General features: G+C 39.7%; 1 protein-coding gene across 1 annotated transcript in view; it reads left to right on the top strand.

The window, feature by feature from the left end:
- Positions 1 to 18,442, top strand: part of itpr2 (inositol 1,4,5-trisphosphate receptor, type 2) — a 94,076-nt gene that overhangs the window by 53,237 nt on the left and 22,397 nt on the right. The window contains exons 39-48 of the mRNA XM_010781523.1: positions 549 to 736; positions 833 to 1,013; positions 1,730 to 1,983; positions 2,075 to 2,275; positions 2,692 to 2,802; positions 3,239 to 3,334; positions 3,415 to 3,534; positions 4,893 to 5,027; positions 5,146 to 5,338; positions 5,541 to 5,680. Of these exons, the coding sequence (XP_010779825.1) occupies positions 549 to 736; positions 833 to 1,013; positions 1,730 to 1,983; positions 2,075 to 2,275; positions 2,692 to 2,802; positions 3,239 to 3,334; positions 3,415 to 3,534; positions 4,893 to 5,027; positions 5,146 to 5,338; positions 5,541 to 5,680 (1,619 nt within the window). The remainder of the gene's footprint in view (positions 1 to 548; positions 737 to 832; positions 1,014 to 1,729; positions 1,984 to 2,074; positions 2,276 to 2,691; positions 2,803 to 3,238; positions 3,335 to 3,414; positions 3,535 to 4,892; positions 5,028 to 5,145; positions 5,339 to 5,540; positions 5,681 to 18,442) is intronic.

Raw genomic sequence — 18,442 nt, 5'->3', positions numbered from 1 at the left:
CCCCCCCTAAAAAAACAACTCTATAGACACTGCAATAACTACTCACTGCAGGGAAAACAACAGCAGCTAACATGACGGCTCTTTGACTTTGAATCAGGTTAACCAATATATAAAGCACCACATCAATATACATAGTTATGTAAAGCATTTTTTACAAATGTATGTATGGGCATTTTCGTTTTTCGAGCCAAAGACACTGTGTAGTGTACATACATCTATTAACCTGACCAAAAATAATTAAATGAAAATATCAATATGTACAATGAAGCAGTTAACAGACATTATTTTAGTTATTCAAGTAATTAAATAAATATCCTAAACAACAACCTACAAAAAAAGGTGTCATTCGTAGTGAATAGACACGTGCAATTGTGAATGTTTTATTAGTGAGTTAGGAAGCTGGAATTTAAGAAGCTATTCATTATCTGTACATCTTCTATGGCATTTTTGTTCAAACAATATAGAACAATGAAAACACTGGTCGTTATAACTGCGTGGTTATGTCTGTTTGGAGCACTTTTATGTTACGTTTTTAATATTCTCTGCAGCATGTTCTCCGATGCTGGACTCTGACAAGCCGGGCAGCAGTGTGGTGGAGATCCAGTGTCTCCTGGACAACGTTGGAGCATCAGAGCTGGTGATTGACCTCATCGTCAACACAAAGAACGACCGGGTGTTTGAGGAGAGCATCCTTCTGGGCATTGCCCTTCTCCAGGGCGGAAACACACAGACACAAGTGGGCGACACAGACACTCAAATCCTTTTATTTCCGTCCATATTGATCTTCTATAACCTTCAGATTTATGTTGACTAATACTCTGCCTCCCACCAGAACTCCTTCTATAACCAGCTGTTCAAGCAGAAGAAGTCTGAGAGGTTCTTCAAAGTTTTCTACGACCGCATGCGTTTGGCCCAGCAAGAGATCCGCGCCACCGTGTCCGTCAATATGTTCGAAGTCAACTGCAGGAAAAGGGATGATGACAGTGACGTCACCAGCCTCAGGTCGAAGAAAGGTACAGTCGAGTATTGATGCATTTTAATCTTTGAATTATAACCAACACACCACTGCTCCTTGGGGTTAACCACATCCTCGAGTGTGTTTAGAAGACATTTGTCTTATTTGCTGTCTTCAACATGGAGCTGTGGAAAAAACTAATCAGAAAGCAATCTTTATATAGATTGAACATGGATAATGATGTCAGATGTACCTAGGGATGAGCATTTACCAGTGACATACTGAATCAGTGGGGCCATGCCTTAGGCACAGCCAAACTTTTACATTGTAATGGGCTTCGAAGGAGCGAAAAGCCACAAAATAGGCTCAAATATAATCTTAAAAACCGAACTGCTCTTATCTACAGTATGTGTGGTCCTCGAGTTCAGGTTGACTTGGAGTTTACAGTATACAATGGAAAAGGATAAATCCAGAATGATCTTTGTAGCCCTGCTGACCTCTGTGCGACTGTTGTTTCTGCAGTCACATGTCAGAGGCCATGTGACGCCCACATCACAAGCCTACCACAAGACCATTGTATCCAAATCAGTTACTTTCATTCAACAGAACCCAACTAAATAATTTATTTTGTAACATGTCAAAGTAAAGCCTGCCATTGATCATTATCTGAAATGGTATCCTTTGCATGTTGCATGTATCAACTTAATCTATAAGTGAATGTATTTTCCAATTATGTATATTTTTTTCAAATATGTCCTTTGTGCTATACTCTAGATAAAGACTCAGGGCTTTATATGAGGGAGGACATGCGTGGTCAGCTGAAGGAGGCCTCCTCAGCGACCTCCAAAGCCTTCTGTGCCTTCAGAAAGGAGCTGGACCCCGACCTCGAAGGCTTGGGACACAACAGTGAGATGGCCGGTGCCGAAGAGGTTTTAGAAGAAACTCCAATGAGCCCAGCCATCACCATCATGAAACCAATCCTGCGTTACCTACAGCTGCTCTGTGAGAACCACAACACAGACCTGCAGGTACAGGCCCCTTTTACGATTGAGAGTGACCTTGAAGTTCAAGTTTTCTGAAATTGACTGCTGATTTATTGTATTTATCCTCTGAATCCAGAACTTTCTGCGCAACCAGAACAACAAGACCAACTACAATCTGGTGTGTGAGACTCTTCAGTTCTTGGACTGTATTTGTGGAAGCACCACCGGAGGCCTCGGGCTGTTGGGCCTTTACATTAATGAGAGTAATGTGGACCTGGTTCGCCAAACCCTGGAAACCATCACAGAGTACTGCCAGGGACCCTGCCATGAAAACCAGGTAGATGGAGGGTTTGTTAATGTGGAGGCTTATTCTAAAATGTGTATTTTATTTTTGTACTCAAAATCTTGGAAACATTTAGTAAAATAAACATGCAGCAACAAGGACGACCTAGAGAGAGAACAAACAGCAATGCAATAATGTATTGATAAGTAATTAGTCTGCCTAGCAATTTAATTATTCAGAATGTCTCCTTAATTTTTACATTAATCCTTTATCTCACACGTGTGTGTTTATAGGGTATTACCATTAATTTAAACATGGCTCAGCCAATCGTAACCAAGGACAGTAACTATGCATTTCATGATATTGATCTTGCCCTCTTCTTTTCTGTGTGTATGTTTGTCAATGTTCACTGATCAATTTATTTATTTTCTTATGTGCATTCGCTTTAACTATACACCTCTTTTTTCCAGAGCTGTATAGCCAAGCATGAGTCCAATGGCATTGACATTATTATAGCACTGATTGTGAACTCCATCAACCCCCTGGGGAAGCATCGGATGGACCTTGTGCTGGTGCTGAAGGTGAGCGCCTCGTGCCTCTGAGAGCCTGAGAGGCTGCTTGCAATAACGCACTGGCATTAGAAGCCATCACTATAGCAATACTTACCTTTTTCTTTAGAGCAGTAATTACCCATAGTGCTAGAGGCTGGGAACAAGTAACTGGAGGTAGTTTGACCAAATCCAGATTGTTTTAAAGAGCAATGCTGCAAGAAAGGCATGATTCAGAGAATAAAGTGCCACATCTGCTTCATTGGTAATGATGTTTGCATGTGGTTTTTGATGTGTAGACACGTGTATAGCTGTGAAACTGCTAAGGATTTCAATTGTACAACCCAATTAAAAAAATATAGTTTTCAAGTGTTTTGATTCTGCTAAAAGAAATGTCATCCATTGATTCCTGAATAGTTTGTAGATTACAGTTGATCAAAATCTAAAATCTCATTGGCTTGTGTTGTAGAACAATGCCTCCAAACTCTTATTGGCTATCATGGAGAGCCGTCATGACAACGAGAACGCAGAGAAGATTCTCTACAAGATGAGACCCACTGAACTGGTGAGTAGCTAGGTCCCATGGAAAACCTGTTTTCACCTCACTGTAGGTCGCATTAACTTTTCACACTGTTTGTGCATCAGGTGGATGTCATGAAGGAAGCCTACGCCCAGGGCCTGGAGAGTGAGGAGGACGAGGACAGTGTGGGAGACCAGATCAAGCCCAGAGACGTCGGACACAACATTTACATCCTGGCCCACCAGGTGATGAAAATGCTTGAGCTGTTTTTTATTCGTGGGATAGGCAATACTGCATTTCCTCTCTTTGTCTGTCTGACCTTCTGCCGACCTCAGGGCCGTGCATAAAGTGTGTTTGTGTGTGTGTCCACGTGCATGCTCCAATTTAAGTGTGTCTCCTGCTCTAAATGATGAATCACTGCTCTTCTATGAAAGAATTGCTCTGCCAGTTTTACCAAAATTAGCTTTCAGGATGTGACACTGGTTGTGCAGACAGGTGGGCTGTAGGTGTTCACTGAAGCAGTCGTTAGTCACTGTATCACTAAACTAAATATCCTTTGCCACATTTGCACAGCGTTTTCAGCAGTAAGGAAATGAGACGGAAGTGTTGTGTGTGTGTGTGTGTGTGTGTGTGTGTGTGTGTGTGTGTGTGTGTGTGTGTGTGTGTGTGTGTGTGTGTGTGTGTGTGTGTGTGTGTGTGTGTGTGTGTGTGTGTGTGTGTGTGTGTGTGTGTGTGTGTGTGTTATTTTTAGTTAGCGAGGGCAGCCCAAGTCTATCAGGTTTTCACTTCTGTCAAACAGGATATCTTTGTCAAACCTGTCAATTTATTTATTTTTATCTCAAATAAGTGAAAAATATCCACCGATGACACACAGACTTTGACATAACTAATAAAGTAGATTTTTAAAGTTATGATCCGGGGTTTGCTCCTCAGGCCAGCTGCAATTCATTGTCAGTGGTGTGTCAGATAAGAAATGCATAATGAATAATTAAATAAAGATTCAATAATAAACAGTAGTTCATAGAAATACAGACAGTAAACTATTGTACTATTTCCCAGGCAACCATGGGATTTACAGACAGCCCATTGCAACAATTCTGCATTTGTCCCCCTCCTTTGGCAATTATATATTATTTACTGTACAGAAAAAAAGTGGTGGTATGACAACGCTCACACTTTTTCTGCTGCTCCCAAGTTACCAACTTCATTTATTCCAGGTTTAAGCATCCAATAGTATTTAACAGAATTGTTAACATAGAACTTGGATAAATGGCAACATGGATAAGATACATAATTATCATGCTGTAAAGTCTGGGTGTAGAACCTATATGTATATTTAATGTAACTCCAGCTTCTAGAGCTCTTCATTTCACCATTATTTGGCTTTTCTGCTCTTCTGTATTCTTATTTTCCTGTGAAGTTGCATCATCTTTTTTACAATCCAATTGATTGTCTCAGTGTCTGTTTTAAAGCGTTTTTTCACCTTATGGTATTGTTGTGGGAATCATGGGAAATTATTTGTATTGAGACAGTTATTGTCATTGAGAATGCCCTGTTGGTAAAAAACATTAAATGGCTGCATCATTTTATTTTTCAATCCTAGCTGGCCCGACACAATAAGCTCCTCCAGCAGAGCCTGAGGCCGGGGTCCGGGTTGGGCCTGGGGGCCGGAGTGGACACCGACAACGAGAAAGACGACGCCCTCCTTTGCTATGCCAACCACACAGCTCAGATAGAGGTAACTCTCATCATTACTTCATTTATGTAAACACTGATACTCGTTTTTTCCCTTCTCACTATTACAAAATATCTATAAACCCGTAATGAGAACTTTTTGCTGGTTTTCCATTTGCCAGATTGTGCGTCACGACCGCACCATGGAGCAGATCGTCTTTCCGGTCCCTGACATCTGTGAATACCTCACGGACGAGTCCAAGACACGTGTGTTCACCACCACGGAGAGAGACGACCAGGGCAGCAAGGTTAACGACTTCTTCCAGCAGTTCGACAACCTCTACAACGAGATGAGGTGGCAGAAGAAGATCCGCAGTAAGTCTTCACATTCAGAATCCAGCGCTTGCAAAAATAATGATGGTGGCAGCAGAGCGGGCTGGTAAATCATGATTATCAACCAGAGTGGCTGGTTATTGTTATTTCCAGAATAAATTGAAACGCCTGCAGCAACTGTGTGTGTTTGTGTGCTGAGTTTGTGTCCCTGTACTTATTAATGCTTCCTGTTCTGTTTGTGCAGAGAAAAAGGCTGTGTTCTGGTTCTCACGCAACATCTCTCTTTGGGGGAGCATCTCCTTCTACTTGGCCTGTCTGCTCAACATCGCTGTGGCCGTCTTCTACCCATTTGGTGATGATGGAGATGAGGGTGAGAATATATTGGTGAATAAGGAGATCATTCGGTTATATAAACGGTTCGATTATAAATGATTATTTACAGTTCTTAATAGGGGTTTATCCTGCATGCGTGGATATAGCACACTGACCATCAAACCATTTATTGGTAAAAGAAATATACCATAACATAAAAGCATATTATTATTATTATTATTATTATTATTATTATTGTGTTTAATTTATTATTTAAAATGCGGTCATAAATGGAAACACAAATACAGGACTGAAGATAAAACTTTGAAAACCATGAACAAATAGAAATCGATTAATTGATTTCAACAAACATGTACAAACTAAATTGCACAGGTTTGAAAATATTTATTTTGAGTAAATTCAAGTGACAGGTGATAAAACTGTGCACCCACTATTAGTTAAGGACATCATTTAAAAGTGACGCTTGACTGAACGAGGATATCACATTTATACCTGACTCCTCTGGCCTAGGAGGAGTCACAAGTGAGGGAGACGAGGAGGCCAAATAAGGCATTGTCTTGACTTGCTAGGACACTTGAATAGAACAAAGACATTGTTGTACTCATGGGGACTAGGCTTCTCCAACTATGACAGGTCAAACTCTCTGCTTTGAAAATACCTATTGTTTTCAGCACTTTATTGCGCTGTGGGATTGCATTTGAAAAGGCCTCTTGGCTGTGTCACCTGAGTTTGTGTGTGTTTGAAGGTGATTGTTACGACCCGCCCCCTACTCCGTGGTAGTGGCTCGTGGGGAGACCCGTAACATAAAAGAAAGCGCACAAAAAAAACAGTGCTTGATAGCGATCATTTATTTGATGTACAGCCGTTTACTCACACAAGCCATCTGGCAAACGAACGAGGTCTGGAGGACAGGCCAAAAGAAACAAAAAGAAGGAGGGGGCCCGAGCCAGCCACACCATGGGCCGTAGGACCCAGAACTTCCCTCCCCTAACCAGAAATCAAACAAAACCCTATGGGAAACAAAATAAAGCCACGAAAACTAGACGACCAGGTCCTCCAGGCTACACATCAAACATCAGCAGCAATGGGGTCTATAGCTCAAAAGCAGCAGAGAGATCCTCAAAAGAAGATTGACTTCCAGCATTAGGATAGGCGACGGATCCTTCTCCTCCATTCTCCCCTTATAACCCGGCTGAGTGGACTTAGGAACACCTGGGCAGAGGAGTAGCCAGGGGCAGACCAGGTGCACCTGCGCAGCAGGGAGACAGAAAATACAACAAGGAGGGGAGCACGTAACAATGCTACTGAAACAAAAACATTTCCCAACTTGGGATCAATAAAGTACATTATCTTATCTTAAGATGATCGATGGCTACTGCCATATTTGCTAAATTTGTCTCTGAACCTTGACAAGTGCATGTTTCAGGCTTATCAATGAACAACAGGAGGGGACAGACATAAGATCAGCTATTAAATAAAGCTCGTTTGACCTTAGCTGTCATGTGGGTATATATTAATGCTGCCCATTATGGACACAAGCAATTTTCACCCATTTGTTAATTATATGTTTTAAATTTGAGTGTTTCCTATCCCCTAAACCTCCAGGGGTGTACACAGTTTAATACTGGCAACTTCTAATTATGGGAAATACGAAAACGTCTTTTAAAACTAAAATTCCTAGTAGAGACGTGCCATAGAACATGTTGCGAAACACAATTAGCCAGCATGTGTAGTTCTGGGGGGTGGGGCTGGCCCCGTTCAATCCAGTTTTGGATAGTCTGCCGTGGTTTCATTCCATTTCAAAGAGCTGTTTGAAGCTCGGCGTAACCTTGGCGCACTGCCACTCCAGCATCCAATCACAGAGCTTGAGGACTAATCACGGGGTTTGTCAAGCAAAGCGGATGTTGTAGTCCCAAACGATAGCTGAGGATTATGGGTAGTGTCTTCGGCCATCCTAAAATCCCAAAAAACTATTTGTTTCTCCGAATCGAAGGTTAAAAACAAAAAAGCATTGTACACAATTTAAAACCAATCAATGTTGTTTAATTAACAAGGATAAACTGATGTTTTTTAGTGGATGGGTACGGCAGATATCACTGTAAAATCATTTGACAGTGAGGGGAATACTTCCGGTTTTATTATGAAAACTTCGAGACCGGAAATACTGTTTTCACCCCGTGAGGGTTGACGCCAACTTTACATGGACGCTGCCGTCAATAGAAATGAATAGGGGAAAGACGTAGTATATACACGTTCTCCTGGCGAGACCTCAAATCATCTTCGTAAAATCTATCAAACTATAGATCCTACACATCCACTGGACCTGGATTCTAAAAGTACAATATACACTTCTCGCTAGAAATCTAATCAAAAAGNTCTCTGGAAAATCCTAGACCAGTTTGGCCATTAAAATGCTTTTTGATTTGATTTCTAGCGAGAAGTGTATATTGTACTTTTAGAATCCACGTCCAGTAGATGTGTAGGATCCATAGTTTGATAGATATTACGAAGATGATTTGAGGTCTCGTCAGGAGAACGTTAATAGTACTACGGCTTTCCCCACNAATTTGCGGCAATTGCAAACGCTCCGAAGTGTCGTATATTCACAAATAACCCTCCCTGGAAAATCCTAAATTGTAGAATAGTTTGGCCATTAAAATGCTAAGCATTTTAATGGCCAAACTATTCTACAATTTAGGATTTTCCAGGGAGGGTTATTTGTGAATATACGACACTTCGGAGCGTTTGCAATTGCCGCAAATTGTTGTTTCTTACACGACCACTAGAGGTGCTAAACTTTAAAACGTGACTATAGGTCATAATAAGCTGCTGAACAATCGACCTATTTGGTTGTTTTTTGTAGGAAGACAGGCTGAGAAAGTGATGTCAGACATTAGCTAAAGTGCTTGTGTAAATTAGTAGCTTCATTTATTAGTGATTATGCCTGGGAAGCAAGTCTGGGTGTTGTATGCCTGTTAAAATGTCTCTGTGTAAGCAGAATTTAAAATATTTTTTTATTATTGGATGTGAACTTCTCACAGTGTGGATAGATGGACTAAGCACAGAGGAAGCACTTGTTCGTCATGTCAATGCCAGCCACAACAATGTGACAGGAACACAGTGATTTGGCAAAGTAATTGATTTTCCTTCATCAGCTGGGGGAGGTGTTTTAACGCACATTAGAGGTGTTATAAAAAGGGACTCAGACTTGAGGTTTGTTAACACCAAAACTTCCCAAAAAATTGTACTTAAAAATGCATACATGAGTATAAGGACTTAGTTTGCTTTGTATCATTTTCAATGATATTCCACATATATAGTCCCAAAATTCCTCATAGTAATTTCAGTACTTGAAGTTTCCCTGTGTGGTATCACTTTTAAGGGCTTTGGGGAATTGTATTTCATGATTGCCTTTAGACTGTATTTAAGTAAATTGCACTATAATTGTATGGTAATAGATATTTTTTGAAATCACCCCCTTTGCTGTAATAATCAATTTGATGCATGCTTGTCTGCTCTGTGAGGGAAGAGGTTAGCTGTCCCCTTTAGTTTTAGACGGAGGCTTTAAGGGGGGGATCCACTGAAGGCATATGTCAGTGAGGTAAAGAGCGCTGACAGCCATACGTCATCTCTGCCTGGTGCAGGCCCCTGTATTTAAAAGAGTACGGCAGTCAAAAGCCCATAAAAGTGAGTGACTCCTCTGGAGCATCTGCCACTGCATGCAGGGAGGAGATTCAATGTGAAAAAGGGGAGATAATGTGCTCACTCACTAATGGGCACCCGACTAGACACAGGCTCATTTTTCACATCATGTCATCTGTAAGGTTTGAATAAAAGTAATGGCCACAATGAGCCTGGATCTCTCCCAGCCATTATGGCTTTTGCTTCCTCACTTTTATTTGTGTTGACTTGTACAGTCGGAGAAGATGACAGTGTGCGGCCTGTGGATCAGTCAGAGTGATGATCCGCTCCCCTCTGCTGCTGACAGGTTCCTTCTCTCAGCCAGGCGTATGAGGCCAGAATGCCGCACTACGTCACATCAAATGCTGTAATCTGACAGAATAAAGGGATTTGCACACTGGAGACATCACAAACTCTGTCTTTTGTAATTTTCTGACAGAGACAGAAGGGGGAAATGAAGGGGTTTACAGTTCCATGTAGTAAGAATTAGTGTCAGTCAAAGTTAAGTGGCTATTTTAAGATAAATAGGAGAGGATTTCCGTGGCATGTTTTGGGGCAATGGGCTTTAAAAGACTATGCTAATGTGAGCAGATACTGATTGGTCGTTGGATGTTTTCATTTCCTGAACATTCAGAGTCGCTGGACACAGCGTGTCTAAATATCCATTTTGAAAAGGTTAGTGCGTAATTAACGTTTAAATTCACTGCCACTGTCAGCTGTGTTCAGTTCAGAATAACAATAAATGCTCAGATATGAATATTTTCTTCTTAAGCATACACTGTTCACACAAACCTATGCAACTGCATAACAATAATAACAAATAATATTTTTATTTGAATAAATAATATAGTTTTTTTGAGTGTTTTATTAGTGTCAGCCCTCTTACTTAACATAATGATTTAATGTAGAAATGGTGAGGAAAAGCACTTATATTTAATAACATATTTTATGCTACATCAATAACTTTTAAAACAAAGGACTGTTTTGTGTCAGCCACGATGAAAACGTGAAGACGGATGAGAAAACAAGTGATTTCCTTATTAGGTTCAAGAGTCAAAGGCCTTCCTCCAGAGCTGTGGGCTTCAAGAGCTCGGAAGATTAAGACATATATTGGATTCATGATGGAGGCCACAAAGTTCATTTTCAAAATAAAATAGAATATTATTCACAGTCCTTTTAAAATTCAGATTGCCAGCTGACCTGTGACTTGGAAGTAGTGTATTACATTTTCAATGAGCTGCCACCATGGCAGTAGAAGGAACAATCCCATTTCTTGCTCCTCTGCCAGGGGAATTATTGGATTAAACATACCATGGTTTAAAGAACTAAACAAAGATACTGTCCAAATTAAATCTTTACATTGCTTATTGTGATTTCCTCTTTTTTGTCTTCTCAAGATGTAACATCTAATGATGTATGTAACAGAGACACATATCTCATTGTGAGCCTTACTGAGGCAACACTGTAGTAAGCGGAAACGAAAACAGTCGTCCTTTGTAAGGCAGTGAAAATCTCCCACCGGTGATATTATAAGAGACACATGCACACAGCTCTGGCTGATTTTCATATATATTAAAATCACTACCTACTGTGGCATATGAAATTGTGCAAACCGCTAAGGCCTAAGCTTACCATTGGAACTTCTGCGTCTCTTTGATTCAGATTTTCCTCTAGATTCTCTGACCCTGAAAAGAGGTGGCCAATAATCTCATTCACACACTGTTTTCATCATAGACCCCCACATACCCTACATAAGACCATAGAAGCAATATTGACATTGTTCAGCCGCATAAAAAGTTGCATGTCATACACAAATATTCTGAAAAGTTAACGCTTTCCTCCAAGATATGTGCGCTCATAGCTACCGGTATAATAGAAATCTCCATCTACAGGACAAAGGAAATCTGTGTATATACAGTTCTTACAGAAATATCAATATCATATTCAGTCCAAATTCTAATTTTACCATACCGGTCCTGAGAGCTTTGAGATATTGAGACTGTATGCGAAGCATAATCAGTCAATAGACCTGGTGGAGGGCGACACCACACATGGTAATAAAGCCACAACTCCAGCATGGTGAGCTCATTCCCATAGTACCCCCCCATGCAACCCCCATCTCCCTGCACCAATGCCTGCCTCATCACTCCACACAAAATATCCCACCCTTAATTGGTCTGTGCTCCTCCAACATGTTTGTAATGAAAAAAGCAGCACATAATTCTTAGTTTGTTGGCTGGCAGAGCCCAATTTACAAAAGTGGAGGTTGGTGATAAGCAGAGACAGTACGGCTGTGGAGTGCTCAGAACAATGAATCACCCCGCTGCCAGGGTTGAGCAGAATATAATTGAGTCCAACATCTCTGAGCACTTTCACCATAATTAATGATAATCTGTAACAGAGGAATCTGAGATTCCAGTTCACAGAACTGTTTAATTAGGCCCAGTAATGAAAGCACAGGCACTACAAGAATATGGCCAGCCTCATGATTAATGATTTGTGCTACTGAACACAAAAGTGCTGCACCGTTAACTCCAACGGATGCTGCTGTGTCTCCCTGGCATTTACAGAAAACCAAACATACATATGGAGCTGTTTGCATCCCCTATATAAAACATGGTAAATATTATGTTTTTACTATAGGCTATGCATATACCCCTGTTTATTTTTATTATTCAATATTCTAAAAAGAAGTCACCTTAAAGGGAATTAGTACTTTCAAAAAATGCACTGATAAATATATTTTTACATTATAGTCACTTTCATTGTAAATTAATGTTTTGCAGTAATCAGTGTTCACTATTAGGTTTAGTACAATGTAAATGGCCAATTGTTTGTAAGTATGTTATTTATTAGATACAGATGTGAAGTGTTATTATGAAATGTAATATAATGTTTATTATAAGGTCAAGACAAGACCAAATATAAATATCAATCTTAAAATTGGTTTAAATGCTGTCAATGATAATGTATTTTCTGAGATACACAGCGAGTAATTCCACCTCTTAATGTTATGATAAAGCTCTGTGCAAAAAAAGATTGGCATGTGCCAGAAAAATAATGTGTACTACCATTCTCTGAAGTCATAAAAAGGATATTATAATCCAGGTCTTTTACTTAAGAGTATGGATTACATTATTGAATGAAATGCTCCAGTTCCTATTTGTGCCTCGAAGGCATCTTTGTGGTTATTTCCTGGTAATGTAGCCAGAGTTGTGCGCCTCCATAACACAGGAGCAGGCAGTAGCTATGTGCTAGACTGGCTCCACCTTTTAAATGGATCTCATGAAATGCACAGTAATACAGTCATACCATTACAGAAACAAAATAAGGTTTTTGCTTGGCATGAATTGGATTTCTACCCAGTAAGAAAGCTATTAGTCACTCCCTGTCAGTTTGTTGACTGCTTCCAGTTTGATGTTTTTGTGTGCTAGACCACTGAAGTTAAATTTCACACTTGCTTATTTTAAACTTAATGCGTGCTTTGCTGAAAGATAGTTTGGCAAATCAAGAGTCATTCTATGAGACTTAATTGAAATATCAGACTGTTGTGAAATAATAGGAACAATAGGCTGTGCAGGAACCTGCTATTCATTTTATTCATGATACCGTTCAGTACAATGTTGAAGCCTCCATCAAGCAGACACACGCCTTAGGAAACATCAGTGTGAAAGGCAATAAGCGCAGAAAACCAGGCACAGAAGCTCAGCCCTCATAAATCTATGACAAAACTTTCCTAAAATGAGAAAGAGGACACTCAAAAAAAAGGAAGAAATGTGGATGTATTCCTGAGAAACAAATGACTGTAACCGCCCACACCCTTGCTCTCCCGTTCCCCATGTCTAAATCTTGTTTTGTTCTGTAATTCCACAGTTTCTGACCTGGATCTGGCCATCGCTGCACATGAAAGAAATTACAAAAGCCTCTCAGTCACAGGAGCCCAGCTTCCTCCTGCACCACAGCATTTGTCATTGCCAAAACAGCAGAGTTTAATTAAGTGTTGTGAGCAGCCTAGTGAGAAACACACTTTAAATTAAACCTCTGAACATGCTGCTATTGGTTCTTTACCTTCTCAACAATCAGCGGGGTATACGGCATAAATTTCTATCTCTCAAGGGGGAAGGCAGCTGCTGCACCTCCAGCGATTCATAAACGGCTTGCCTCCCCAAGAGCAATCTCTATTACAGCACATTTCATTATAGCCCAGTTTGGAAGCAGCAAGCATGTGAATGTGATAATTAATGTCCCTACCCAACTAAACATTTTATTTACTCTTGATGAATTAACGGCCGTTATCAGGGTTGAAAGAAACAAACTGAAAACATGTATGTCAGTGCATGTGTGTAGGTGAAAATAATTACATGGCAAATTATCTTGAGGCATCAAACACTTCTTGGTGCAAGAGTAGGAATTAATTCAAACCCGCCCTGCTATATTAATGGATTGTTTCAAGTTGGTAAGCATTTGGATTCAGTTATGCATTTGTAAGTATGTCTTTTATTATATCAAGACACATCGGTTGAGTCAATGGGAGCAGCGATAGAAGAGGCTGTTACATCTGAAGCAAAGACAGACCTTTTGTTGAGGCATTTCAATTGGCCCTAGAGATTTTTAAATGCTTATAATGAGTTTATCTAAAGAGTCCGATTTAGCAGGGAAAAACCGTTTAGACACTGCCTTAAATGAATAGACACATAAAACATATTCTAGTAAATTGCAAATAATATACATTATTGATCATATGCCATCAAGTTGCATCTCAAAGTCATATATAGGTGACAGGTACACGATATCATGCCACAAAAGATATGTACTAACTACAGATTAACAATGAGGACATTGAAAGGTTAAATCTGGCAATATTGGTGTTTTTTTCTTATCGTCTACAAATCCAACAACATATTGATCCTAATAATACATTGTGTCTGTTCAACCAAAGCATTATAATGTCAATGTGATAGGCTCCATTGTTGACATAAAACATCAAATGAGCTACATCTTGGCACTAGCTGACATGTTCCTTCTGTAAAATTGACATTTTTGGTATTCAGCATTGACTATTGTCATTTATTTAAAGGAGACCTATCATGCTATATTTGAATAATATAGTGTAGGACCATACCTATATAAGGCATATTTATACTTTTTATTTTTCAAAATAACAAACAGATCATGCATTTTAGCCATTCCTCATTTCGCTCAATTTAACACTGTCTTTGCATGGGCTGATTCTGTGAGAACAGCACCATCTACAGGCCTGGCATATGTACTACAGCGTCTCCAGCACTTTCCAACGGCAATGTCCGTGGCTGTCTCCTCCTGATTGGTGGAGTTGGCCCAATAGCCGTAGCGCCACTTCTGTGACGTCAGAGAAGTGTTCAAATCTGGATCAGTCTGTATCAGATCCGTTGCAGCCCCTTTTTAAGAGATTTGGGTATGGAGGAAAATAGAGAGGGTTGTGTTTTCTGACACTTGGTGAGTTCCCTGGAACACTGGGGACACATATTCATGTATCAAAGATGTACAAAAGTGCATTTTGCATGATAGGTCACCTTTAAAGTTTACCTCACATACTGGTGATGTAAATATTCATTAATGCATCAAAACAGAGGTTACAGAGGTTACAAAAATAGTCTCCAACAAATACACAAATAACTTATGTGTGATGAACACTTGCTAAAGTCTACAGTGCCGGGCTGTTTCAATTATCAATTAAAGTGTATATTTTGGATTCATTTTTGAATTATGTATTTGCTTTTTAGCTGAAACAGACAGGAAAAGAGGATAGAGAGGGCATGACATTCAGCAGACCTTAATACACAGGACTCCTGGTCACTGAAAAGTGTTCCTTTTTTATATTAAATGTATTGATACATGCCTGTATATATTTTCGCCTTAGAGCAATACACTTTTTTGTTCTTGGACATTTTTCAAATGTAAGTCATTATGACCAGGTCTATACTCCATGCATTCCTCTACTTAGCTCAGGTTCAGTGCTACTTCTTTAGGTGTGTAGCTTTATTCATGAACTCAATCTATAACGTAGCGCATAAGGCGGCTGATTAGTTAAAAAAATAGTCAAGTCTTGTGCCCATATAACACGTAACAAGCCAATCCCTGGCACAAACACGGAGAGCAATCAAACTCAGCCCACATGAACCTTAAACAAAGGTGGAGGTACATTCTCTATCCGTGTTGGATGACATTTCCTTGTCCTCCCGTTGCTGCTGCTCCTACGTTTGAATGATCAGACAGCCATTACAAGGTCCAGGTTTATTAGCGAGACCATATAGGCCCAAAGCTCGTGTGGTAGTGGTGTAATTCTCTACAAAGTGTGTCACGTTAACTCTGTTGACTGATCCACACAACACCTGGTTGAGAGGACCTCTCACACCCGCAGCAGTAAGGGAGCAGCGGTGTCTCTAGCTCTCTGCCGAGCACCCACAAAGAAACCTTGACATGCTTTCCATCGCTGGCTTGTTCATTCTGCATCAGATAGTCACTTACAAGGCAGTTTCCAAGTGCTAAATTGGATGAAGCGTCCTGTCTCAAATGTCTCAACTCAACATATATGGAAAATAACAAGTTCAATTTACAGGATAATGTAGAATATATGAAAACGGGCCATGTGTAAGTGAGGAAATGGGGTTTAATACAATTCCAATTCAGTAATTATTTGAATAAAGTCCTGCCATACTTTGCATTTGACATGAGTCATTTTGGCATCACTTCCATGTTTCAGGAGCTAATTGTAACTCATTTGAAAGGAAAACTGTAATCAGCAGTATATAAAGATTTAAGGAAGCATGGCTTACATTGAATTCTGGTAGTAGATCATTTACCCTAGTTTCACTGTAATAACTGCATGCAAAATGTATTGGGACCTATTAAGGTCAGAGTTGGATCCCTTTCATCGTTGATCATTTAAGGATGCTCCTCTTTGGAATGCCAAGTGATGTATGATCACTTCTACAAGGCTAGTTAATGTACACTATTAGCTCTCTATTTAAACATGATAATGTAATTGATTCACAAATTGATTTATTGATGTTAATTCAAGTGTTTCATGTATTAATCACAGTAAAGAAATTAATTTAGTATTTTTTATGAGCTGTTGTGTGATCAACTAATGATATTAATTAATCAAGTTTAATAAGAATTCAAACACTATTGTTCAGCTAATTTGTCACTTTGTTGGAGGGAGAATGAACAAGGGCCTCTTGATTTACAACACATAACTCTACTAGACTATTTTTGGGAATAACACTGCGTATCTCTTGGGTTATAAATGATATTTACACAAAGTGATCTGTTAAAATCTACACAAACTAAGTTATCACTTTATTAGTAATCCCTTGTGTATTCCACTCTACAGTACCAGAGTTTTCTCCTATCATGATGTGGATTCCAATCACAATTTAACACCAAATATTATTACAGACTCATGATTATTTATCTATATAAAATCCTTAAAATGTGACAATGTAGGGTTTTTATTATTTTGTATTTTCGCTTTTTTACATTTTGAATGTACAGGGAATTTACTCCAACACTGGCTAGGACACTTTTTATTTTACCGTGTGTCCATCAAAGGAGAAGTTTACAATGCAGTGTAATAACACAGCTCTCACTCTTTGCTTTGAGTAAACCCTGCTATTGTTTTGCACTCCAGAGAGCCATTTAAGTAGTTCATTAGTGGCTATGTCATGTCTTTAAAGTATTGATCTCTCCAGTCAATGGAAAAATAACAACCCGGTTATAAGCTACTTGTCCATTGCGATGGGCAACATAAATTATTTAAAAAGGGCAGATTCACTGCGGCCATGGAGCCATCAATCACAAGATATGGCAATGACAAAAAAGCTGTGCTTCACAGGTCCCTCGTATCTCCCCACAGAACAATTCTATCAGCCAGGTGAGTGTGAGGAGGCAGGATGACCCGGTGTCACTCACATTGTTGCCTCTGCCTTTGAAGAGGCCAGCTCTCCTCTCGGCCCGGGAATGGGATGGCTAAATAGATTCTCTGTGTTTACCGCTGGCCTCCCTCCCAGTGCACACTTCAATTTGTCTAACAATAAAAGGTGCACAGAAGATTGGTTTAATCAAATGGTTGAATGGAGTTGTGTCTGGCACCATTTTTATTCATAGGTGTTTATTTAGAGATATTCCATTGCAAAATGAACAAAACAACAACTGTAGAGGGGTACATGAGCTACATTTGACTTATTCTTGCTAGCTAAGGCTAAACAGGATGAATAAATCACAATTTGCATGAACTAAACTATGTAAAGATGTATTAATCCTCTTATAATCTTTGTAAATACATAATGTGAAGAACAACAGGGTATAGTGCACACTACAACAATATTGATGTAGCAGATACTCTTGCCCTTGTTGGCATTGAATTTAGTCATTTATTTATGTCCTTCATCTTGTTCTATGTTTTGCAATTATTCTCAATCACAGATATAATCCATATTATCTGTCTATTTTGAGGCAACATGAAGTTAAGTTTCTCCACATTTGTTGGAAAGAACATTAATCTATTCATATTTTTATTAAAGCATTGTATGCATGCCCCTACAGCAGGCCCCCCCTTTGGAGAAAAAAAAAAGTCGGGCCCCCCCAACACAAATAGTCAGGCTCAGTGGCGTCGCCAGAGATTTATTTTGGGGGTGCTGTGGGGTAGCTTGAGGTTTCATAGTGGGTGCTCAAACATTTAGGGTTTCCCATTAATGTACCGGTCGTTACAGTGGAATCTACTGCAACAATCCCCCCGCATATACACAACGTACCCGCGACTGTTACAATGAAGGCTCGATAATCAGCTCACGGCATATAGGTGTAAGCAGGGGTAAACATTTTATAGGTGGTGTGTGGACCTCACAGGGGGGTCCGGGGGCAGGCTCTTCCGGGAAGATTTATTTTTAAATATTGAAGTTAAAAGCATCAATCTGGTGCACTTTGAGAGCAAAATGAAGAGATCTATGGATACATCTCTTAACACCCATTTGAAACAGAACTGTAACTGTAAATGATGGATATTTACTCTTTCTTGTTTGAGAATCTGTATTAGTAATATAGTTTACCAAATCATCTCCTCTTGGTACGTTCAGTTCTTTTTATTGTAGC

Source organism: Notothenia coriiceps, unplaced genomic scaffold, assembly GCF_000735185.1.
Source record: "Notothenia coriiceps isolate Sejong01 unplaced genomic scaffold, NC01 NC01_scaffold00023276, whole genome shotgun sequence".
Taxonomy (NCBI): Eukaryota; Metazoa; Chordata; class Actinopteri; order Perciformes; family Nototheniidae; genus Notothenia; species Notothenia coriiceps.
This window is presented reverse-complemented; position numbering and strand designations above follow the sequence as displayed.